This window comes from Carcharodon carcharias, chromosome 20, assembly GCF_017639515.1.
Source record: "Carcharodon carcharias isolate sCarCar2 chromosome 20, sCarCar2.pri, whole genome shotgun sequence".
NCBI lineage: Eukaryota > Metazoa > Chordata > Chondrichthyes > Lamniformes > Lamnidae > Carcharodon > Carcharodon carcharias.
In genome coordinates, this window is record NC_054486.1 from 79,638,459 (window position 1) to 79,663,862 (window position 25,404).

General features: G+C 44.8%; 1 protein-coding gene across 1 annotated transcript in view; it reads left to right on the forward strand.

Annotated features, from left to right (window-relative positions):
- The window catches only part of mdga2a (MAM domain containing glycosylphosphatidylinositol anchor 2a), a 912,278-nt gene that overhangs the window by 221,542 nt on the left and 665,332 nt on the right, over positions 1-25,404 (forward strand). The window contains exons 2-3 of the mRNA XM_041214670.1: positions 7,905-8,044; positions 23,221-23,395. Of these exons, the coding sequence (XP_041070604.1) occupies positions 7,905-8,044; positions 23,221-23,395 (315 nt within the window). The remainder of the gene's footprint in view (positions 1-7,904; positions 8,045-23,220; positions 23,396-25,404) is intronic.

Consider the following 25,404-nt stretch of genomic DNA (forward strand, 5'->3'; position numbering starts at 1 on the left):
GCAGATGGAATTTAATGTGGAAAAGTGTGAGGTGTTACATTTTGGAAGGTCAAACCAAGGTAGGACATACACTGTAAATGGTAGGGCACTGAGGAGTGCGGAGGAACAAAGGGATCTGGGAGTTCAGATACATAGTTCCCTGAAAATGGGACACAGGTAGATAAGGTTGTAAAGAAAGCTTTTGGCATACTGGCCTTCATAAATCAAAGTATTGAGTATAGGAGTTGCGATGTTATGGTGAGGTTGTATAAGACATTGGTGAGGCCAACTTTGGAGTATTGTGTGCAGTTCTGGTCACCTAACTACAGGAAGGATATCAGTAAGATTGAGAGAGTGCAGAGAAGATTTACTAGGATGTTGCCGGGTCTTAAGGAGTTGAGTTACAGGGAAAGATTAAACAGGTTAGGACTTTATTCCTTGGAGCGCAGAAGAATGAGCGGAGATATGACAGAAGTTTACAAAATTATGAGGGGTATAGACAGAGTAAATGTCCACTTAGATTAGGAGAAATAAACACGAAAGGACATGGCTTTAGGGTGAAAGGGGAAAGGTTTAGCGGGAACATGAGAGGGAACTTCTTCACTCAGAGAGTGGTGAGAGTGTGGAACGAGCTACCATCTGATGTGGTAAATGCAGGCTCACTCTTAAGTTTTAAGAATAAATTAAATAGATACATGGTTGGGAGAGGTCTGGAGGTTTATGGACTAGTTGCAGGTCAATGGGACTAGCAGAATATATTTCGGCACAGACTAGAAGGGCCGAATGGCCTGTTTTCTGTGCTGTTGTGTTCTATGGTTCTAAGTGATTATTAATTGTAAATATTGTATTTGTAATAATTTGTAATAATTGTAATTGTAATTAATAAAGGCTTCAATTGATGGCTGGGTGGGAAGGTGAACCACAAAGGTCTTCCCAACCTGACTTAGTTGGGGTGGAAGCTGAAAGGCCTCAGAGTTTCCACCCAATTAAATGCCTCCCCACCACTAAACATGGCACAAGAGAGAGCAGAAGGTTCTGCCCTATGCATGCAGTGCTCTGAAGGGTTCTTCCAACCCTCATGTAGTTTTCTCATCCGATGCCTCAACAAGAAACTTTTTCTCTCAAGTGCTAAGGAACACAAGCTCCAACAGTTCATCGACACCAACACCCATCCAGGACCCTCCACCCCTGCCTGTCACTCCGTCCCCACCCCATCTTCCAATCCCAGCCCCAGCCGTGTATTCACCATACCCCCTGACCTTCCCCTCTCTGACGCTGAACGTTCAGTGCTCAGCAAAGGACTTAGTTTCATACCCTTATGCCCTCATCTCAATGAATTTCGAGCTCGGCACGATGCTGAACTCTTCTTCCGCCGTCTTCGTCTCCCTGCTCACTTCTTTGGGCAGGAGTCCTCTTCCCCCGTTCAACGGATCCTTTTACCCACCTCCAATATTCTCCCTCCACCTGGACCCTTCCTTCTGGATTCTTACCTTCTCTTGATCTTTTCATTGAGAACTGTCGGCGTGACATTAGTCGTCTCAATTTCTCTGCTCCTCTCACCCATTGTAATCTGTCTCTCTCTGAACTTACTGCACTCCGTTCTCTCAGGTCCAACCCCAACATTATCAAACCCGCTGACAAGGGTGGAGCTGTTGTTGTCTGGCGCACTGACCTCTACCTCGCGGAGGCTGAGCGTCAACTCACAGACACTTCCTCCTACCTCTCCCTGGACCATGGCCCCACTACTGAACATCAAGTCATTGTTTCCAAGATTGTCACTGACCTCACCTCCTCTGGAGATCTTCCTCCCACAGCTTCCAACCTGATAGTCGCCCAACCTCGGACGGCCCGCTTCTACCTCCTACCCAAAATCCACAAACAGAACTGTCCCGGTAGACCGATCGTCTCAGCTTGCTCCTGCCCCACGGAACTCATTTCTCGTTATCTTGACTCCCTTCTCTCTCCCCTTGTCCAGTCCCTTCCCACCTACATCTGTAATTCCTCTGACACCTTATGTCACATCAACAATTTCCAGTTCCCTGGCCCCAACCGCTTCCTCTTCACCATGGACGTCCAATCCCTTTACACCTCCATCCCCCACCAGGATGGTCTGAGGGCCCTGAGCTTCTTCCTCGAACAGAGGCCCGAACAATCCCCATCCACCACTACTCTCCTCCGTCTGGCTGAACTTGTTCTCACACTGATCAATTTCTCCTTTAACTCCTTTCATTTCCTCCAAATAAAAGTTGTGGCTATGGATACTCACATGGGCCCCAGTTATGCCTGTCTCTTTATGGGGTGTGTGGAACATTCCTTGTTCCAGTCCTACTCTGGCCCCCTTCCACAACTCTTTCTCCAGTACATCGATGATTACTTCAGTGCTGCTTCAAGCTCTCGTTGGGACTTGGAAAAATTTATTAATTTTGCTTCCAATCTTCACCCCTCTGTCATTTTCACATGGTCCATCTCTGACACTTCCTTGACCTCTCTGTCTCAATCTCTGGTGATAGACTGTCCACCAGTATTCATTACAAGCCTACCGACTCCCACAGCTACCTCGACGACAGCTCCTCACACCCCGCTTCCTGTAAGGACTCCATCCCATTCTCTCAGTTCCTTCGCCTCCGTCGCGTCTGTTCCGATGATGCTACCTTCAAAAACAGTTCCTCTGCCATGTCCTCCTTCTTCCTTAACCGAGGTTTTCCACCCACGGTCGTTGACAGGGCCCTCAACCGTGACGGCCAATCTCCCACGCATCCGCCCTCACGCCTTCTCCTCCCACCTAGAAACATGATAGGGTCCCCCTTGTCCTCACTTATCACCCCACCAGCCTCCGCATTCAAAGGATCATCCTCCGCCATTTCCGCCAACTCCAGCATGATGCCACCACCAAATACATCTTCCCATCACCCCCCCGGCGGCATTCCGTAGGGACCGTTCCCTCTGGGACAACCTGGTCCACTCCTCCATCACCCCCTACTCCTTAACCCCCACCTATGGCACTTCCCCATGCCTACGCAAAAGATGCAACACCTGCCCCTTCACTTCCTCTCTCCTTACCATCCAAGGGCCCAAACACTCCTTTCAAGTGAAGCAGCATTTCACTTGCATTTCCCCCAACTTAGTCTATTGCACTCGTTGCTCCCAATGTGGTCTCCTCTACATTGGAGAGACCAAACGTAAACAGGGCGACCGCTTTGCAGAACACCTGCGGTCTGTCCGCAAGAATGACCCAAACCTCCCTGTCGCTTGCCATTTTAACACTCCACACTGCTCTCTTGCCCACATGTCTGTCCTTGGCTTGCTGCATTGTTTCAGTGAAGCCCAACGCAAACTGGAGGAACAGCACCTCATCTTCCGACTAGGCACTTTACAGCCTTCCGGACTGAATATTGAATTCAACAACTTTAGGTCTTGAACTCCCTCCTCCATCCCCACCCCCTTTCTGTTTCTTCCCCCTTCCTTTTGTTTTTTCCAATAATTTATATAGATTTTTCTTTTCCCACATATTTCCGTTATTTTTAAATCTTTTATGCCCCGCTAGTCTTTCCACCCCACCCCCACTAGAGCTGTACCTTGAGTGCCCTACCATCCATTCTTAATTAGTACATTTATTTAGATAATATCACTACATTCAACACCTCTGTGTTCTTTTGTTCTTTTGTCTGTGACATCTTTTGATTATCTGCTCCTATCACTGCTTGCTTGCTCCTACAACCACACCACTCCCCCAACTTCTCTCCCCACCCCCATCCCCCCTCCCCCCACCTTAAACCAGCTTATATTTCACCCCTCTCCTTATATTCGCTCAGTGCTGTTGAAGGGTCACGAGGACTCAAAACATCAACTCTTTTCTTCTCCGCCATTGCTGCCAGACTTGCTGAGTTTTTCCAGGTAATTCTGTTTTTGTTTTGGATTTCCAGCATCCGCAGTTTTTTGTTTTTACCTCATGTATTTCATTGGATGTCAACTTGGCCTGGTCCAAGATCACAGGGATACCATTTTAGGTTTAGTGACTGGAACAATTTACTTTAGGGGGAGATGGTGGCGTAGTGGTAATGTCACTATACTAATAATCCAGAAGTCCAGACTAATGCTCTGGGACTATGGTTTCAAATCCCACCATGGCAGTTGATGGAATTTAAATTCAAGTATTAAAAAAATCTGAAATTAAAAGCTAGTCTTAGTAATGGTGACCATGAAACTATCATCAATTGTCATAAAAACCCATCTGGTTCACCAATGTCCTTTAGGGAAGGAAATCTGCTGTCCTTATCTGTCCTGGTTTACATGTGACTCCAGACTATAGCAATGTGGGTCTGAAATGGCTTGGCAAACCACTCAATTCAAGGGATGGGCAACAAATGCTGGCCTTGCCAGTGACGCCCACATCCCATGAAAGAATAAATTTATAAATTTTTTTTTTTTTACATTATTGCACTGGTCCAGAGGTATCCTTCCGATCATGAGTGCCAACAGAAGAATGGTCTAGGGACTTTTTTGTGTTTTTTTGAGGAGTTGCACATGGCCCAGCAGTCACTTGAGATTCTAGCATTCATTTTAGATGCTCTGTATCTTCAATTGGTGAAACGATCATTCAGAGGAACTTGCATCATGCTGTGTTCAGGAGGCTGGTGGCAAAACATTCACACAATTTACTGGGAGTTGCTCTGCTCACCCCATTGCTTGTGATATTTGTTATGTGACTGTTGAAAAATCAAACTGTATTAACTGGGTTAGCAGTTAACTTGTAATCTTTTCCTTAGAGAGAGACATATAGGGCCTCCAAATTAGCTCCAAAATGATAGCTGGTGATGGAATATTGGGACCATGTTAGCCATCTGTGGTTGACAGGGAAAGTCAAATCCCAAACCAAGCAGGTGCAGAGTATTCCAGAGCAACATTGATGATGACTAGCCATCCTGGCTTATTAGTAGGAATTGCTGGTGTAGAATTATCCATAATTATCTCAGGCAGTCAGGTGCTGTGACAGAGAAAAGTCAATCAATTTTCAAAGTGGTCAGTGAGATCTGTGGATACTTGTAACACATCATGTAAGAAGATGGGAAGCAGCCTTGTTCATTTCTGCCTTTGAAGCATTTCCCTTCAATGATTGGAATCCATGTAGGCATATGAATATATTTTCTCTTATAATTTGTGGATAACTGGCCTGGAGGGAAATAATGCACAAATTTGAACAACAGCATAGTCTGTTGAATAACCTAAAGGGAGTATTCCTTTCACATGCAAACTTACAAACGTGCACTGTTTTCTTCCAATTATGATGGAAAGTCATCAACCTGAAACATTGGGCTGAATTTTCACTAAGTTATGATGACTTGGGAGCTCTTTAAAAATGGCAGTCAGGACCCAATTGCTGGATTCCTGACCCTAAACACCAGTTTCAAAGTTTTGGGAGTGCCCTTTAAGGATGCGGTTTGGCTCGGGTCAAAAACCTGCATCCTGGACTCCTGACCGGCTCCGTTGTGGAGATAGGCATGTCCTAATCCTACTCAATTTTCATGGGGCTAGGCTAGGTTTTTAATGAGTCATGGGTCACGGCATTTCAAAGGCATTGTGAACCATCCTCTGCATGAGGGTATCTTTAAAATGGTAAGTTTAAAAGGTACTCATGTCCCGTCCCTGCTCCCCCACCCCCCCACCCCCCGCACAAGCCAGCTAAGAGCCTGACATCAATCAGATTAATAAAACACCTGAGCCCCAGAGAAAACATTGCTTGATTGACAGCTCTGGCTTTCTGCTGTCAATTTCAGCATCTTTATGCAATGTTAAATGGTTTCAAAACTTGCAATTTCAGCCAATATAACTTTTAAGTGCCTGGATGATTGATACTTTTATTACCCTTTAGTAAAAGGTTTTTTATTAACATAGGGTAAAGTTTTGAATTAATGATTGTTTCTTTTTTTTTTACACATCCTATTGTCACTGTAGGGTTCACTGGTTCTATGTGATGTATAGTGGGTCAATGTGCATGAAAATGCCACAGCTTGGAATAGGGGGCTCAGGGACCACAGGGGTTGTTTTGGGGGTATATCTTAGCATGGGGGCCATTGGAGTTGTTTGGGGCAACATACCTTGGCATGGGGACTATAAGGAGCCATAAGAGATGGGTGGAGGGCAGAAAGTGGCATGGATGGGACATTGTGGGGGTGAGGGGATTTGAGACATGAGAGCTCAAGGGCCTTTCTGTTTTTATTTTAACGCCCACAGTACCTAGGTGGGCCCTTTAAACAGCCCACCACGGCACCCGGCAGCCCCTATGGCTGCCTCCGACCTTTTCCTTGGTTGCAGCCCACATCCACCTCCACAATGGATATCCTGTCCGGGTGCTTCCTTCCAAGTTCCTTCACAACTCCCCCTACCCCAGGAATTTTCCCAACTCCCACCTTGAGGATGAAAATCCAAGCCCTTCACTCTGTTTCTCTCTCCATAGATGCTGCCTGAAGTATTTCCAGCAATTCCTGTTTTTATTTCAGATATCCAACATATTCTGATTTTGCACTATTTTTGGCAGTGTTTGTTTCTTTAACTTTACTATCATCGCCAAAATGGTATTTTGTAGTAAAGCAGTTGAAGGAAATGGACAGTTCATTCTGCTATTCAGAGGAATGTTAGTTATGGATCAATTTCAATAAATGCACTAGAGCTACAATGATAATGATTTAGCTGTTTTCAGTTTAGCAGAACATTTCACACGTTAAGTCTATTATTCAGCGGTTGCTGTCCTTGAATGAATAAGTATGACAGTCGATACAATTTAGCATTTTATATCTTTGAAGGTTTTTTACCTTATAATGTCATACAGCTAATAAATAGCACAGCTGAATATGATGTATCATGAGGTTTTTGCTGCTCTTGGAAGATCATTTGGCTGTGTTGGGGCAGAAGGGAGAAATGGGATGATTGTGCACCAAAGATACACTGTGCCAGAATGGGATAGCCTCAGTGGACCATCTGATCTTTACTTGTCCTTCTTTATTGCAGCAAATCAATCGGCATAATAATATGATTTTCAAAAATGGGCTTCATATACATCACTCCTTCTGCACAATTTTCCTCTTGCTCCAGAAAATAGCATTATATTTACAGACAACTCTGCCCTTCATTCAATACTGTAGCGTTATGGCATATTTCACAATCGCCTAAATACGTAGATGGAACCTTAATTTAGCCTATTCTGATTGGAACCTCCAACACAACAATACTCCCTCAGTCCTGCATCGAAGTGTCAGTTCAGATTACATGCTAGAGTCCTGGAGTAGGGTTCAATGCAACCATCACTAGTCATAGAGGTGGGTGTGTCATCATTGAACCAAGCTGTTAGATGAGATGTAAATGGACTGTTTGCAAGTCTGTGCCAATATTGTTCTTGAGCTGGTCACTCCCTAGAGAAGTTATTTTCTGTTAGATGCTTCACCAGGCATTAGGGAGGCTCTGTATGGGCAAATTATACATCCTGCTGTGTAACATACCAGTAAATAGCGGAAAACATCAATCTAATTTACCTGCTTCTTCCCCATACCACTTTTGAGTGTTTATCTCATGCCATGACTATCTGGTCTTCTTTAGCCAATTGGCACATATCCATTGCAGAATAAAATGTTTGTTAGGATTGGTCAGTTCGAACAGAACATTCTGAAATGAAAAGTGTTTCAAGTACAATTTTATGGGAACTTTTAGGGAAAAGAATGCAACCACTTTACAGTCTACTTCACTGAGCTGAGTACAGGATCTGAGCTATAAATATACCAATGTAATCTGAGTAGAAAAATGTTCAGAGAATAGGAACTTACGACAGTTGGGTTGATTAATTAGGAAAATGTCTTGGATTTTCATTGAATATTAATATTAATCAAGCCTATGTGTAATTAGCACTGACTGCATCTTTATTCTTTTCTTTGCAGCTCCACCAACTGTAAGCATCATGCACTCTGGTCAAGCATGTAACATAGAAGAAGAACGCTATACAGAGAGAGTGTACACAATTCGGGAAGGAGAAACCTTGGAGCTAACCTGCCTTGTTCGAGGTCACCCTCGGCCACAGGTGAATCCAAAATCCTAGATTTCCAAGCAGAGTTACCAATATACTTGTTCAGTTTTGTTTGATGATTATTTCATTAATTTTATTTCAAACAATGAATAGTTAAAAGATTAATATATCCCTTTCAAATATAATTTAAGAGGCACTTAGTGTAATGCGTTAAACATTGGCCTTTCAGTTCTGTGGCTGGGTTTAATTCCGCCCCAGACTAATGCAATGAAACTGCTGGATATAAGGGTTCTATATAAAATGGTTTAAGCAGTCTCAATCCAGTTTGCAGTCATTGTAGCATATTACACAAAACTTTCCTGGTCTGGTACTAATTGACTATACAGATTAGGAACTTAATTCAAGCCACATAATTGTTGCTGAGAGAAATGGAAAAATAGATATACTCAAAGCAGAGGGTATGCTCCCCTCAGGCTGGGGCTGATATACATTGATTAGGGAGCAGGGGGGTGTTTATGTTACATCTAACTGTTATAACTGACTTGAGAGCACAGATTCTGAGTATATTAAATTGAAAATATACCATTCTGTGGCACTAACCTCCTTCATCTTAATTGGGGACAAGAAAGTAAAAATTAAGATAAATGTATCATTTGCATAAAACACCTTTTGATTTGTTTAATGCTATCCTCTATCAGCATATTTCCACCTTAGCCATCACTTTTGATATCCTTTCGTATATCCAGTGATAATTTGTCTGTACCTCTAGAGTATGTAGTACTCTATTTTCCAATCAATCTCTTTTTGATTGAAGATCCACTTGTGAAACAGGTTGCAGCTCATTGCATTGTTGACAGGTAGAGTTGGCACTAGCACCATTTTCAAACTAAAAAATAATGGTTTCCTCACATTGTGACATATCTGCAGACATTCTTTTCCAAACCTACACTAGTGTGAATAAAAATAACAGACTCACATATACAGGATGGATTCTCGTGGCATCGGGTCAACTCCAGAGGCCTTTAAAATGGAGAATGAGACTCAGATGTGGAGGTCCAGCCGCTATTTCTAGCAGATCCCATTTTTGCCAGCAGGGAGAGGGAAGCGGGGTGTGAATTACACAGGTGGGGAATCTGAAATCGGCAGAGCTTTTTGAACTTAGTTCCAAGTGCAAACAGGCCCCATTTTCGCTGTTCTAAGGGCCGTAGCCCATATTGTGGGAGTCTAAAATTTATGGGGGAGGCATAAACACACTTGAAGGATTGATATGGTCTTTTTAAACATCATGATCTGAAATTATTTAAAACTCCAGCCTTTTAAAAATGAAAAAAATAACCTCATAGCTTTCAGTTGGAATAAAAAGGTAGACAACCACTGCTAAAGAGCAGTAATTGACAGGTCATCTGGTGTAGCTTAGAAAACAAAAACATCAGCACCTATTCAGACTTCATTGCTAATATTTCCCAAGGGTTGTTATTACAGTTGAGCCCATTCTGAATGGTTGGATGAGTTTCAAAAGCTCTAAAACCACTCATTTCAGTAGGGGGCTAAACTCACATTTTGATTGACAGTTTTAAGAGGCTACTAAGGGATTGTCTGTCTTTGGTGTGGTTAGTGAATAAAAGTTTGTTTTTATAACAGATTGACCAATTGAGGGGATTTAAATTTTTTGAATGGGCTTCGTGAGTGAGAGGTTTTTTTTCAGTATCAAGCGTGAATGAGTGAGAGCTCTCATAGATTGTTAGATTTTTATTATATCCACATGGCTCCTGAGCTCTGCTCATAGTGGATACTGGTTGACTGGCTATGGTGGGGTCATGGACATAGTGGATACTGTTTGACTGGCTATGGTGGGGTCATGGACATGGTGTGGACGGCTTGGGAATACGAGGGGGGCATGGGGCAATGGAGTGGCATGGGTGTATGTGGATATGGAGTTCACATGGAGCATGGGGTGGGGAGGTAAGGGTTGAGGGATAGAGGGCCTAGCAACATTTTGTACAACTGGGCCAAAGTGTCAGAGAACTGAGGTGGGTCTTTTAACCAGCTCACCTCGACAATCCCCCACCTCCGTGGCCATCACTGAACTGCCTCCGGAGGTGGTGGGCCCGATTCCATCTCATCCTCACCTCCTCCTGACAAAAATATGGTGGGCTGGGGCCCTTTTAAATGAGATGAATTTATCGAGTCAAGAAACTTCCTAACTTGAGCTTCCCACCTCGATTACAAAAATCCAGCCCAAAGCCTCATGGAGAGTTTAAAAATTGTGGCCTTGCCTTTGAGCTGGCTGTCTTATCCTCAGTTGCTTGGTGTCTATACATTATTGCTTAAATCAAATGGAGTTTTAAATTCCCCAAGTACTGTAAGGTAGTAATGAAAGATGTGTGTTGCATTTTGAAGCTATGACTAGCCTTTCTCCACATATATAGCTGCATAATGAGTTGTAAATACATTTATCCATTTTACAACATTGAAGCAAAGGACCTGTTATCAAACTCATGTCACATTTGCAAAGCAATAAAACAATGAATGTAAGGCTTCTTGCCCAATCCTCTTATCTCCTCTGTAGAAAATATCAAGTTTTAGAGAAGTTAGCCAAAATAAATGACAGTTAGACAGACATACGCTGTAAGCAGATTAAAACACTGACTTCATCATTGACTGCTTAGAAGGCAGGTGAGGCTTAATCTCAATTTTAATCTTGTGAGGAACAGAAGCTGGAAGATTGCTGAGTTTAAAGCTAGTGGGAAGATCTATAATGTCTTATTGCAAAAGAAAGTCGCAGAGTCGTTTTGAAACATTGGAAAAGTAACCAGAACAAGGGGCTGGAAGCTCCACAGTCAAAAGATGGTAAATTAAAGTTTTATCTCTGAGAATAGCTGGAGCTGAGGAGAATTCTCCAGAGGAATGTGGCATACTTATGGGTGGCTGCTACAGAAGTAGATAACTTTTCAGATTGATGCGTTCCAAAAGAGATTTCTTGAGGGAATAGGAAATAAAGTTGAATGTATAATATATATCTATATGGTCATAAACCATGGGCAACATTTTACACCTCGTAGGTGGGTATGCGCCCAACCTGACTGGCCATGAAATAGCACGAGAAGATGTCAGGTGAGTGTCCGATTGTTGTAAAATCCCATCTGGTTCATTTATACCCTTTAGGGGAGGAAACCTGCTGTCCTTACCTGATCTGGCCTACATGTGACTCCAGACCCACTGGAATCTGGCTGACTCTTAAATGGCCTCTGAAGAAGGACAATTGGGGATGGGCAATAAATGATGGCCTAGCCAGTGACACTCACATGCCATGGCTGAATAAATAAATCCCTCATGCAATCTTTAGTTTGGTGGTCATGCCTGGGTGTTGGAGCCAGGCCTGCCATCAATTAAGAGGCCACTTAAGCCATTAAAATCCCAATTGAACCTGATTTTATGTTAGTAGTGAGAAATTTAGGAGATAGTTTGTTGCTGGTTGCTTATTAGAACATGGCAGCTTCATCTCTGTTCTGAGCTTCATTCTTAGCATTTCTAGGCTTCATTTCAGGAATCATTGGTTTTTTCAAGGCCCCAAGAGGATTTTGACCATGCGGATCCTTCCAGGTATCAGACAGCCTTCTGTTACCCTCATAATGGGGATTGTGGTCTCAGCTGGAGGTACCTCCTCTGAGGAGGAAGAGAGGGGCAGAGGGAGAGGAGGCCAGGTGTTCCAATGCAGCTTCCAGGGAGCGACTGTGGGAGGAGAGGCGCAGGCACAAGGGGCACAGGGCAGCAGGTAGTCTAAGACGTAAAGGGCCGCAGAAGACCCCACTATCCTGCTGCCGGGGTTTACAGGCGGCGATGTAGCTACCTCAATATGTCCGAGGTGCAATGCCGAAGGATACTCCACCTCTCCAGTGAGACCGTGATCTACATTTATCCGTAAGGTTGGGCCTGAGATCACCCCCATCTGTGTGGGTGGCACACCATGCCAGTGGCTCTGAAGGTCACAGTGGCCCCCAACTTATATGCCTCTGGCTCTTTCCAGGGGTCAGTGGGGGATCTTTGTGGAGTCTCCCAATCAGCTGTCCACAGTTACGTCAAGTTGCAGACAGAAGTTCTGTTCAGGCAGGTACTGACATTTATTCACTTCTGTACAGACGAGGCCAGCCAGGCTGAAAGAGCCGGAGTCTTTGCAGCAATTGCTGGTTCCCCTGCATCCAGGGTGCAATTGACTGCACACATGTGGCCATCAAAGCACCAGCAGATCAGTCGGGTGCCCTTGTCAGCAGGAAGGGATTTCACTCCATGAACGTCCAGATAGTGTGTGACCAAAAGACGCAGATTCTGCAAGTATGTGCAAGGTACCCTGGCAGCTCCCATGATACTTATAGCCCAGGTGCTGAGGCTATTCAGTGCTCCAGCCCAACTGGATGGATGGCTGCTGGGTGACAAGGGCTATTTGTTGAAAAGGCAGCTTACGTTGCCTCTCCGCCACCCAAGAACAGAGACAGAGCAGCGTTGTAATAGGGGTCGTGCCTCCACAAGGGCAGTGATAGAGAGGACCATAAGTCTTTTGAAGATGCACTTCCGATGCCTGGACCATTCAGGGGGAGCACTACAATACCCCCCAGATTGGGTATCACTGATAGTGGCTGCCTGCTGCGCTCTCCACAATCTGGCACTGGCCCAACGAAAGGAGAGGATCCTGACTCAGCTCCACAGGCCACAGAGGGTGAATCCAATGCTGAGTCAGAAGAGGAGCACAGTGAGGAGGATGCTGAGGGCATGGAGGTGTATCCTTCAGGGAGGCAGGGACACCAGGGATGCCTTGGTCCAACGGTCCTTCAGCTAGGCTGCCAAAGATTTGCTTCAAACTCATGCTAGGGCTGCCACCTCCATCCCAGATGTCTGGAATGACCCTTTCAGTTGAACCCAAAGTCCACTCAATGCCTGTGCAATAAAATTTAGATCCACTCATGTCCAGCATTGCATACTGGCATACCCTGCACCAAAAAGATAAAAAGGTGTAGCATACTCTGGCCATTACGACAAAAACAAAATTTATGTCATTTTCACCTCAAACAAATTAACATAACCTTCTCTACAAGTTCAAGATCCTCTACAAGTGCAATCTCTACGGTCATTTTAAAGTTACTTCATATCATTATAATGGCTGGAGATAAAAGCCATTTTCCATAAATCATTAGGTGTGCCAATGTATTCCTGTTAGGATTCCCATAAAACACAGGAATCCCTATAGAGACCAGAGTGAGGTAAATTAATTATTTTGGAAGATTTAGCTTTGGTTCCTACCAGATGAAGCCAGATTCAATTAAGTATGCCTTAATGTTCATTACTACCATATATAGACTAAATCTATCTGGCACTTAGCATCTTTTGTCATCCTCAATCACTGAATATTTGTAACAGCTAGAAGCACTGGAACGTATGAAGTGCCATAAAAACTTATCATCAGCATTCTAAACAGAGCAGTAAATAATCAGAGATAATGAGAAAACAGTTGTTTATGCATATAGTAATTCTGTTAACTGGTGGAAGGCCCACCTTTTTCCACAGGCTCAACAGCATTCATACAATTATTTCAAATTTATCTGTTAAATCTCCTCGGGTAAGGACTGTGCCTGAGAATTATTTTTATGATTTTTCTTCCTCAAACTCTAAAGTCATTAGGCAGGATTTCTGTTAAATAGTTGACTGACTACAATATGCTACTGAAGTCATAACTGAAGTAAAGGGAGACCAAGTTGTGATTTGGATCTAATCTAATTTAATACTTCTTTTAATCCTCGTAGCTGTTATTTAATTTTTTTTTCTTCAAACAACTGTCTAATTTCCACTTAAAAGAATTCAACAATGATTTATGAAAGAGAATTTCACACTGCAGTTCTGTGTAAAGAAGTTCTTTCATACATCTGCTGAAAATTCTTTTTGTTGGTATCTTAAATGTGTGACCTCTTAAAATCTGATTCACCAGTGGAAATGATATATCACTAGTTTTCTGTCATGATCATGAAATCCTCTGTTCGGCCACCATTTAATATTCTTAGCTGCATTGAAATAGCCCTTAATTCTAAAGTCCCTCAACATAACTATAGCCCTGGTAATGGCCTAGTGAATCTAAGCTGCACCATTTCCATTGCTTGTTTATTCGTCCTAAATGGAATGCCCAAAGCTAAACAAATCCCAACTTATCAGCTAAATTGACCTCTCATACAGACAGACCCATTAGATTCCATTTGGGTCCAAGTCCCACAGCCACAGGACCCAAATGGAATTTGGATGGGCCTGATGGAAATCGAAACAAAATAAAATTATGTCCACATTTATTCAAAGATTTGACAATTACGGAGAGCAGATAAAACCTGGAGTGTTTTCTGGGATGTTGACTGCGTACAGGAATGCTGCTGACTTCTTAAATATTCTAGCCCTTCTGTTCTCAAATCTTCTGAATTTGACAATTCAACCCCTAAAGAAAGCTCATAATCAATATAGTTCTAAAATGATTTTGGAGCCGCTAAATCCTAGCCATCCTATCTCTTTATAAAATTTGTCCCAGAACACTGTTCGGAAAAAATCTAACATTTTTGAGCAGAATGATGTATTCAGAAGCATCTGGTTCTTTGTTAACTCTGATTGTGTGTCATTCTGTTTGGAATATTAATGCTGATTTTGGTACACCATGCTTCAAATTAATTTGCCTCAGGCAGCTGCAAATGCTCAGCACCTGGAGACTACATGGATAAAGAAACAAAAGCATTTCTCACCACATAAGTATGTACCAAATAACCACATAAGTATGTAGTGAACAGCTCCTTTGTTATTTAAAAGCTGAAAATGCCACAGAGATAACTGATGAGAATCAAAAATCTTCTGTGAAGTCTTGCATCATGCTACCATTTATTCAAACAAGGACAAACCCTAAGATGAAGTACAATGTGCTCTACACTTCTACAGAATCAAAGTGGAGCACACCATCAGCCAGATCACGGGAGCGCTGTTGTACAGTCTTGCCAAAGCCTTCAAGACAATTTATATTTTGCAGTCAGTGGCAAAATGATCACCACTGACCTTGAAGAAAGCTGTGCTTAGAGATTTAGTGATCCCTCTGGCGTGTCATCTTTATCTCTCTTATGTGCAATTAATTCCATTGTTGTTTGATGGGGATTCTTAGCATTGAGCTGCAGTGATGTTATCAATCTTAAGCAACCAATTGTGTTGAAGAATTCTCACAGGCAGCAAACCAGGAAATGAAAAGCACTAATAATCAAATCATTTTTTCAAGAGAGCAGAATAAGGATTGGGACACACACATTGGGTTAAAACAGAAGCTGAAAGATCATGAGCAAATTTTAGAAACAAAATTAATTATTTAAAAAGTCTAGTTTTAAAAATCTAGCATTTAATCTTAATAGAAAAATGTAACAACATTCAACATATTTTGCTGGATCAGATCCATTGTTCAACAACATTTATTACTTACATTGCTGTTAAAAACCCAGCTACACCTCATTTGAACAAGGCTTAATTTTTCACTTTTGTAAAAGTGATATTTGTGTGGAAAAGGGTGCATTCTCATTAAACCAGTTGATTTCGTTAAACGATTGTCATTTTGGGGACGTAGGGAGGGGGGTCTACAGTACAGCCTGAGGCACAGCAGTGAATGACAGGCCTCAGCTTCAGGATTCCTGCGTCAATCTGTGCTTGTGCTAAATCCTGAAGTTGCAGTCACTTTCAGAAGGGAAATGATGTTGACAGTTCACGAAAAATACCCGCCAATTCCTGATCAATACCCGATGGATGTTTGCCAACTTTTGTAGGGGCAGAATTTTCCCGTTGGTGTTCAGGGACGGGAACCGCACACCCGAGGGTAAAATGATGCGCGGTGATGTCGGGCAAGCATCTGCAGGATTCAGGAAGCCTTCCATTAGCCTGGGAATGGGAGCTAAACTGTCCACTGGAGGCAGCTCCTCTGAGGAGGAAGGGAGAGATAGAACAAGGAGGAGGCCAGGAGTGCACATTCAGCCTCCAAGGGAGCCACCTTTGGGCGGCCAGGCGCAGGCACAAGGGGTGCAGGGCCAAGAGGTAGTCCAAGGCGGAAGGGGCTGAAGAAGACGCCACTATCCTGCTGCCTGGGTATACAGGCAGCAAAGCAGCTACTTCGATATGTCTGAAGTGCAGTGCCGAAGGAGGCTCTGTCTCTCAAGGGAGGCAGTCAACTATATCTGTCAGATGATTGGGCCTGAGATCTTTTCTAACTGTGTGGGTGGACACCCCATGCCAGTGGCTCTGAAGGTCACGTCTGCCCTCAACTGCTATGCCTCTGGCTCCTTCCAGGGATCGGTGGGTGATCTTTGCAGTTTCTCCCAATCGGCTGTCCACACTTGTGTAAAGCAGGTTACAGACGCTCTGTTCAGGAGTGCATTGACCTTCATCCACCACCGTTGGGACCAGACGTGTCAGACACAGTGAGCCAGAGGCTTCGCGGCCATTGTTGGCTTCCCCCGCATTCAGGGTGCTATAAACTGCACACATGTGACCATCAAGGCACCAGCAAGTGAGCCCACTGCCTTTGTCAACATGAAGGGATTCCACTCCATGAACGTGCAGATAGTGTGTGATCATAAGCTGCAGATTCTACAAGTCTGTGCAAGGTACCCAGGCAGCTCCCACGACACCTACATCCTCAAATACTCCCAGGTGCCCGGGCTCTTCAGTGCTCCAGCTCAGCTTGATGGATGGCTGCTGGGTGACAAGGGTTATCCCCTCAGAAGGTGGCTCATGACGACTCTCCGCCATCCAAGAACAGAAGCTGAGCAGCGCTACAATAGTTGCCAGGCCCCCACAAAGGCTGTGATGGAGAGAACTATCGGCCTTCTCAAGATGTGCGTCTGATGCCTGGACCGCTCGGGGCGCACTACAGTACCCCCCAGATGGTGTCTCAGTGATAGTGGTTACACGCTGTGCTCTCCACAATCTTGCACTGGAAAGGGGGGAATGCAGTGGACGATGAAGACATCAATGCAGTGGCTCCGGCTGCACATGATGACTCCAGTAGTGAGTCCAAGATGAGCACACACAGGGAAATGCTGAGGGGGTAGATGCTGACCCGGGCATACTCCAGAGAGGCAGGGACATCCGGGAGGCTTGAATCCAATGAACATTCAGCTAGCACATTACAGATGGTCCACCAGGACAAGCCTGGGCTGTCGTCTCGACACGAAGTGCAAAATCTGCCAGATTAGCAACAGTAACTAAGGGCTTTGTTAACAAAGCTGAATGTCCAACAAAGCCCTCATTACAGTTTTGGAAACCATACACATGCAGAAGAAAAGAGGCACCCTCAGCCATTGTGATATGTCTGAATTTAATATGTCAAGCAAGGCAACTTATTACAAAAAAAAGAGAATAGTATTACAAAACAAAACAAATCATAAGGACCTCATCTTGGGCCACTACAAAAGCAACAGTGAAAAACCCATGCTGTGCCTAAGGTGCCTTATGTTTAACTTTACGAGTGCTACGTCTTGGTGCTGCCCCATCGCTGGGTGTGGCATCTGAGCCAGCCTGCTCACTCTGCTGTCCTGTTGGCCTCGATGAGCTTGGTGGTCGTCCTCTGGCTCGTGGAGCCTGTGCTGGCCCCGCCTGGGAGGGAGCTGCCAGTTCCACAGCTGGCACCTCCCCAGTCGTCGCAGCCTCACCGGATGCTACGGTCACTGGGAGAGGGGCGGAGGAGCTGCCGCCCTCATCCGGAGCACCCTGAGAGGTGCCCGCAGAGACGCCAGGTGGCTGCTGTGCCAGTGTGAGGTCGCTTCGGACCTCCCTGCTCACCGTGGATGGATGGGCACCGAGCTGGGAAACTTGGTGCCCAGGCCATCTCCCATACTGGCACTGACCAGCTGAGGTCAATGCTGATGTGAGGGCTTGCTGGTCAGAGTGCATCCCCAGGAAGCCTTGATGGGTCTCCTGGAGGAGCCTCTCCACAAGAGTTGCTACTCTCTCCATGGAGGACGCAAGGCGCTTGGACATGTGGCTCATTGCTATGGCAATCATCCACGTAGACTCCTTCACCATGGAGACCAAGCCAAGCATAGCCTCATGTATCTCCCCCAGATGCTCCCGCACACCCGGCCGCATTTCCTGCAACTGCAGCATCGCAAAAACCTCCAGAAGCACATCACCAGGCACTGACTGAGCATGTGCCTGGTCCCCTGCAGTCATCCTACTGCTGGCGTGCCATGGGATCTCTGTCTCTGCCAGTTCCTCCAGTGACTGTGAAGTGCCCTCACCACTGTGCCTGAGACACTAGCCGATGTTCGGATTCCCACTGAGGTGCTGGTATCTGTTCTGGTGCCTGCCTCGCAGAAACAATGTGATGCTGGTGAGACTTCAGGCCCCTCAGGTGTGAGAGGGGGCCTCTGCTGCTCCTCCTCCTGGCCCTGCTCCGATGATGCTCAGAGGAAGAACATGGACAGTGGATCAATCAACTTGGAGACAATAACAAAGTGCGTCCCTGTCCCCTGGATCATTATGCGCTCATCCTTCCATAACCAAGGGTCAAGCCATGTTGCAAAATTAAACCATTTAACATTCAGCACTGCTAAGGCTGTTGGGAGGACAATGCTGACCTCACCATTGGACATAAATACCTGGTTGTGCCACCCCAGCCTCAGCAACACCAGTGGACATTGGCGCATGGCGCCTCTCCAGATCCAGGGCCTCCTGTTCAACCGGCTAAGAATAGCTATCTGTGCCTGACTGCCGCCAGTCCTCACACCCTCTGCCGCGTTATGAGCATTCTTCTCCTGAAAATGAGAGACGAGCATTGATTAGTGCAAAGTTCACATGGACTCTGTTCGCGCACGGCCCACCCCAACCATAGTGGGACATATCAGGGCTCCAGAGCCTCCTGATCCTGCTGCAGTCAAACACTCACACAAAGATGCTAGGCCTGCTCCACCCCCCACCCACCCCTTGGATACATGCTGCCTACATCACATTAGGCAGCACATGGTATATCCTTCCACAGCAATGAGGCGCAAGCACGTGGAGTGCAGACAGCAGCAGTTGGTTCATTGCCATGCCACCTTGAAGCTCCCCTCCCAGTATGTCATCACCCTGACTTGGACATGTCCTGCAGTTCAAGCACAGCGCCTAGGAGCAGCTCCTCCAGGTTGTCCCCAGCCTAGTCATGAAGGACTCAGTGTATCACATGCTACGGGGGCAAAACACATCTCCTCATCACCCTCTCAGGCTGACCATAGCATGGGCAGTATCTTCTTGCCCACCCAGCAAAGGGCAAATGCTGTCAATGATTCAATATATTCACTACACTGAGACTTTTGGTAGGGGGTGTGGCGCAGCGGGGGGTAAGCTGACCTGCTGGGTTACATGACCAATACAAACATGGTCCTCACCCTGCCAGAGTGCAACAAGTTGTTGAAGCGCTTGCGTCACTGGATCCAGGTGCGCCACAGGAGCTCACCACCTCCGCCACCTCCTCCCAGGCACGTTTCGTCATGTGGGGGGGGGCTCCTCCTCCCATCCTGGGGAACCAGCACCTCCTGCCTTGCTGCCACCTCCTCAAGGAGGGAAGCAAGGCAATCATCGGAAAAACGAGGGGCACATGGCCCCCCCACCCTACCCTCCGGCCTGGCCTGTCCCACTGGCCTACCTTCGGGACTGGCCTGCTCACCAGAAGCCCTCTGGTGAGTCCTTCCACTTGTCATTGTGAGCAGCCTTGCAAAGGCTGCCAGCGCTTCCGACAAACAGGCCTCCAGGTCACCATTGGGCCTGCAGACAATGTACTCCTGCCGCTGCCTGCCCAATCCCGAGAGTCACGCATTTACACTGGGCGGGTCTTAATTGGCCCACCAGCATAAAATAGCGGCACAGACCCGATCGCCGGCAGCGATTGGGTCCGCACCCGCCCACTCCCACTCCCACTCCCACTCCACCCCCACCCCCTCCCCCCCACCACCCACCAACAAGAAAATTCAGCCCTTAGGTGTTGGTAGCCCTTCAGTTGAAATCACAGCAATTACTTATATTTGAATAAATAAATAAATTTGGATTTAATGAACTGTTTCTCACTCTGCTCCTTACTGCAAATGAAAATTGTATTGGTCTTGGATGCATGCATTCCATACAATTGCTTTAAAACTTACAGTATTACTAATCAGATAGTTGGAAACATATCAACTGTCCTGAGTCAGGGCAGCCGGAATTATTGTCCAACCGGCACTAGTTCACTTCATCCCAATGCTCTCAAAATGTCAGTGTGTGCTGACCCAATCTAAGCTATAGCTATATGGATGTAAATTATCATTGTGCACCTAGTCCTCAAGACTGAATGAGTGAGGATTTCAGGAATGCAGTCAATCCACTTATTGTCATCACTGTTTGTTGTAGCTATATGGACATATTACTCAAAACCTGTTTGCCAAAACCCATTTATATTCACTCAATACATTTCCTGTCAGTTATACTGATCAGTTTTATGCCAGAATCTTATTGTAATGCTGTTTTTGAAAATGACCATTCTGCTTATCCGACATCCAGTACTGAACGAGCAGAAATTTCCTCTGATTAAATATTGGGAAGATTGAAGCCATTGTTTTTTGTCCCTGCTCCAGGCTCCATTCTCTAGCTACACACTCCATCCCTCTCCCTGGCAACAATCTAAGATTAAGCTAGTCTGTTCGCAACCTTGATGTCACATTTGATCCTGAGATGAGCTTCCAACTTCATGTTTGTGCCATCACTAAGACCACCTATTTCCACCTCTGCAACATCACCTGATCCTGTTTAAGCTGATCTGCTGCTGAAACCCTCATCCATGCCTTCATTATCTCTAGACCTGACTATTCCAAAGCACCTCAGGCTGGTCTCCCACATTCTACCATCTGTAAACTTGACATCTTCCATAGCTCTATTGCCTGTGTCTGAACTTGCAGCAAATCCCATTTCCCTATCACCCCTGTGCTCACTGACCTACATCAGCTCCTGGTCAAGCAATGTCTTGGCCTTAAATTTCTCATCTTGCTTTCAAATCCCTCCATGGTCTAACGCCTTCCTATCTCTATAAACTCCTCAAGATCCAGAACCCACCAAGATATCTGCACTCCTCTAATTCTGGCCTCTTGTGGACATGACTTTAGTTGTCTAGGCCCCAACCTCTGGGATTTCCTCCCTACACCTCTCCACCACTCTACCCCACTTTCCTTCTTCTAGACATCCTTTAATATGTACTACTTAGACCAAATTTTTGGTCATCTAACTTAATATCTCTTTATGTTGCTTGGTGTCCGACCTTGTTTCATAATGCTCCTGTGGAGCAACTTGGGGGATTTTGTTATGTGAAGGGTGCTATATAAATATAAGTTGTTGTTGTGTCCCACCTTTTAATAGTGCTGGAGAGCTCCACCACCGAAGGCGATGTATATTCTGCTGCTGTAATATGCAGTGCTCTATGTTGCAAAGCAAAAGTACTTTGAATCCAAAGCAGACACAGACACATCACGTGCCCATCCTCTCATCTTTCTGGGTCTTTTTTTGTTGTGATCAACTAGAATGTGGACCTCTTAAATGAAATGAAATTGGCTAGTGTGAGTGATTATGAGCCTGTGTTACTACTGCAGCAGCCTGCTACAAAGAGAGATGAAATGGGAAATTGAAATACAAGTACTTAAAGATTAGAACCAGTAAATTCCCCCCCACCGCTAATCATTCTGCATTTATTAGTAGTTTAAAGTAGATTTCACCCACCCAATACACCGTGGTGAAAATCACTTACAGATCAGCAGGACTTAATATGTCATCTAAAGCTGGAGTAAAACCCTGCTGGCATTTCAATACACTTTCCCGCTCAGGAAATATTTAAAATAAACTTATTATTCCAGGCTTAGGGCCTATATCTCTGGTACACCTTTCTGGGTCACATTCTAAATGGTCCTTGTTATAGAAGGGATTTGTTACCATTAGATGATATATCAAGTTGTGTGTGTTCTCATTGATGATGTTGATGGGAGTTTATGGACAGGATTTCTGGGCCCTGCTGAGGTCAGGAACAGAGGCTGACAGGGCCCGAAAATATTGGTGCTGGCCAGCATGCCAGTTTCCTGACCCCTTTCCTGGCATTGGCCATTCTGGCCATGTGTTTGGGGCCTGACAGCTTCATGAGGTGGGTAGCTGATTAAGCTCTTTAAGAACTTTGTTAAGGACACTGAAAGGAGGCTCTCTGGGATATTCCAGTCTGCTTCCAGTTTCTAAAGCAGATCAGCTACCTGGAGGTGGGCACTCAGTAGCTGGCTGGGGTGGGGGCAGAGTGCCTGGCTGCTTTCCCTATTTGTTATTTAAAGTTTCAAAAAAAGTTGGTGAGAGGGTAACGTCATATTGAAGCACCCTCCTCAGTTCCTTAGCCTTTATAACAGCCTGTAGCTCCTCTCAAGCTGCAAGGCCCTCTGGCTTCGAGAGCGTGCTGATGCTCTTAATTGGGCAGGGAACCTGTCTCTGTGCCAAATAAGGGGACTCCTCAGTGAAAAGCTCAAGTCAGTGACTGTTTCCCATTAGGGGCAGTTTTAGGATGTGGAAGCAGTCCCAACTTCTATTTCCTGGAGCTGAAGCAAAAATTTAGCCCAGCATCCATATTTTACAAGATGCACATTCAAGATTCTGAAAGATATTAAATGCAATGATGTTCAGCTCAGGATCTAAATAGTTAACACTTGTTTAATGTTTTCAAAATGCTGCTATTTATTGTGGCATTTTGTGGACCAAAATAAAAAAAACTGTGTGCAAGCAACATGCATCTTGTTGATGGCATCATGTGAAGGATATGACAGTATCCCAGACACAAGATCATGGAAAGGGGTTGACATTTACCCAGAGTTCCCATGTACAGATGAAATTATACCAGAATATCCCAGCAGCAGCTTTAGGGAATATTGATTAGTTTAGTGCAATGTTTGGTTTGAATATTGTTCAAAGTAAGAGCTGTTGTGTAGACTCAGAAATTTTGGCTATGTTCTAGGCTTCATCAGTGTAGTTTTTTTTAACCCTTTGCAACAAAATGGTTCATAAAATGTTTAGATTCCTTATTAGTTTAAGTTATCAGAAATATGACAGATTCTAAATAATTCAGAAACCTATCTTATTAATTGCTAGGCTCTTTTTGTGTTTTCTGCCTTCAGTACAGTGTGTAATAACCCTCTCTAATGATGCTTGCTCAGATCAGATGGACCAAAACAGCAGGAAGTGCCTCTGACAGGTTCCACGATAACAGTGTCTTCAATGAGACCCTAAGGATCACAAGAATCCAGCGCCACCAGGGAGGCCGTTACTACTGCAAGGCTGACAATGGCTTGAGCACCCCTGCAATCAAGTCCATCAGAGTAGATGTATACTGTAAGTAACCAGCAGCAGGCGCATTGACACTTTTCAGGCACCACATCAAGCATAGTTTCAAATCCGGGAAAGATCAGGATTGCTTTGTACACTTGTAGCCACAATTGTGAAAGTACAGAGGCTGTAGGACCGAAGGAATGCAAGAGAAAACCATAAGCACTGAACTGTTTTCCTATCTCCTGCTTGTGAGGTGTTGCTGCACTGGGAGCCTCCTGAGACAAAAAGATATGTGTTGCATATGATATAAAACCTAATGTTACAATGGACTGTATGCTAGAGGTTTGAAATGAGGCCATTGTCTGAGAGTGGAATATTAGAATTAGGAATATGTTTGCACTTGGATTTGATTTTTTTAGTTTGGATCTAGATTTGAATTTTCATTTTGTAGGAAAAGTTTAAAAGCCAAAAACAAACAAAAAAAATCCTATAAAAGCTGAAAATTCTGCTGCAGAGTCCACACCTCAAACATTAGGCCGAATTTTACTCAGAGCCTCTGCCAGCAACTGAATTTTATGGTCGTCAGGCAATTAGTTGCCTGAGGTCCTGTCCTCTGCCCCCATCAGGGAGGATGTCCCATCTGCAAGAGCTGCCAGCCAATCAGAGGGCTGGTAGCGCTCCACTCACAGCAGTGCCATCAAGAGTGGTGGCCACTGCTGGGACTGCAGTCAGACCCCAAGTAGGAGCGTTGCTGGAAGCCGGAGTTCAAGGCTAGTGGGGCTACCTAGTCTGAGCCAGTCAGACAAGCCCAGCGAGAGGGTGTGGGGTGGCAATCAAAAGGCCAGCTTTATGCTGAGGGGCTGGGGTTCATGCAGGCATGCCCTTGCTGCTGGTGGTGGGGGGCTCCATTGGGCATGGGGTACTTGAACAAGAGGGAGCTCCCCAAACCCACAGCCACCCTAGTGACCTTGTCACAAGGCATGGGCACCCCCTGCTACTGTTAAAATAGCAGTGATGGTGGGAAGAGGGCCTTAAGTGATCATTAATTGGCCATTTAAAGGCCTGAATTGGCCAAAGGACTCCTACTTCACCACTGGTAAAATACTTGCAGAAGTGGATAATTGACAGGCATAACATGCTCCACCATCCCACCCCATGTCACCTCCCCCCACCCCTCCCCCCGCCACTTACCAGCCTGCTCCTTGGAGGAAGAATTGGAAATGTTTTAAATTCACTGCCAGCAATTTGTTAATTGAAAAGATGTAATTGGAAAGGATTTTGAGAACAGTCATCTGCCTGGAGCACAGCTAAGGCTGCTGTTTTCAACATGAACAGACTAACCATGCTACAGTCACACTTTGTTTCCTGTTTCCTCATTTCCAACCAGTTTATCTGGCGCAATAGGAGTAGCTCAAGTACAGCAACAATTTAAAAGCAAAAAGCTTGTCTTAATAATAGCATTTTTGAAAGTATGTACTATGTAATGTTATTGATTTATATTTGTTCCAGAACTATGAGGTTCAACATTCAATAATTTTTTAAGGAATGATAGTCCAGTGGTCAAGGAGATAACTAGCAATATGACCCAAGAGCCGACATTAGCATGCACCCATATGGCATTGCTTTGTCCACTACTTTAATAAATTTATTAACACATTGAAAATAAATTAGTTAATGCCTCTGTCAAATCAGCAGACAAAAGAATATTTCTGGAATCATAGAAGCTGACAGCACAGAGGATGTTATTTGGACCATTGTGTCTGCCAGCACAATCTTAAACTAATGCCACTGTGACAGTCTTCTCATTCCATGCTTCAATGATTCTCTGTATAAAGACAATGTTACTGACACCTCTCCTTACGCATGGTGAATTAATGACTCCCCAGCACTTTTACCAATCATTTCACCCTTAAATTTTCAGACGGTGGAAGAAATGAATATGATTGGATTAAGATAGAAGCAAAAATAAAGATAAACATCCTTTAATGCATTATTTTTAAAATGCTGGGAATTTTTTTTATCATAATGGAGAAATTTGATATTCAATTCATATAAAATTAGCTTTTCAGGAG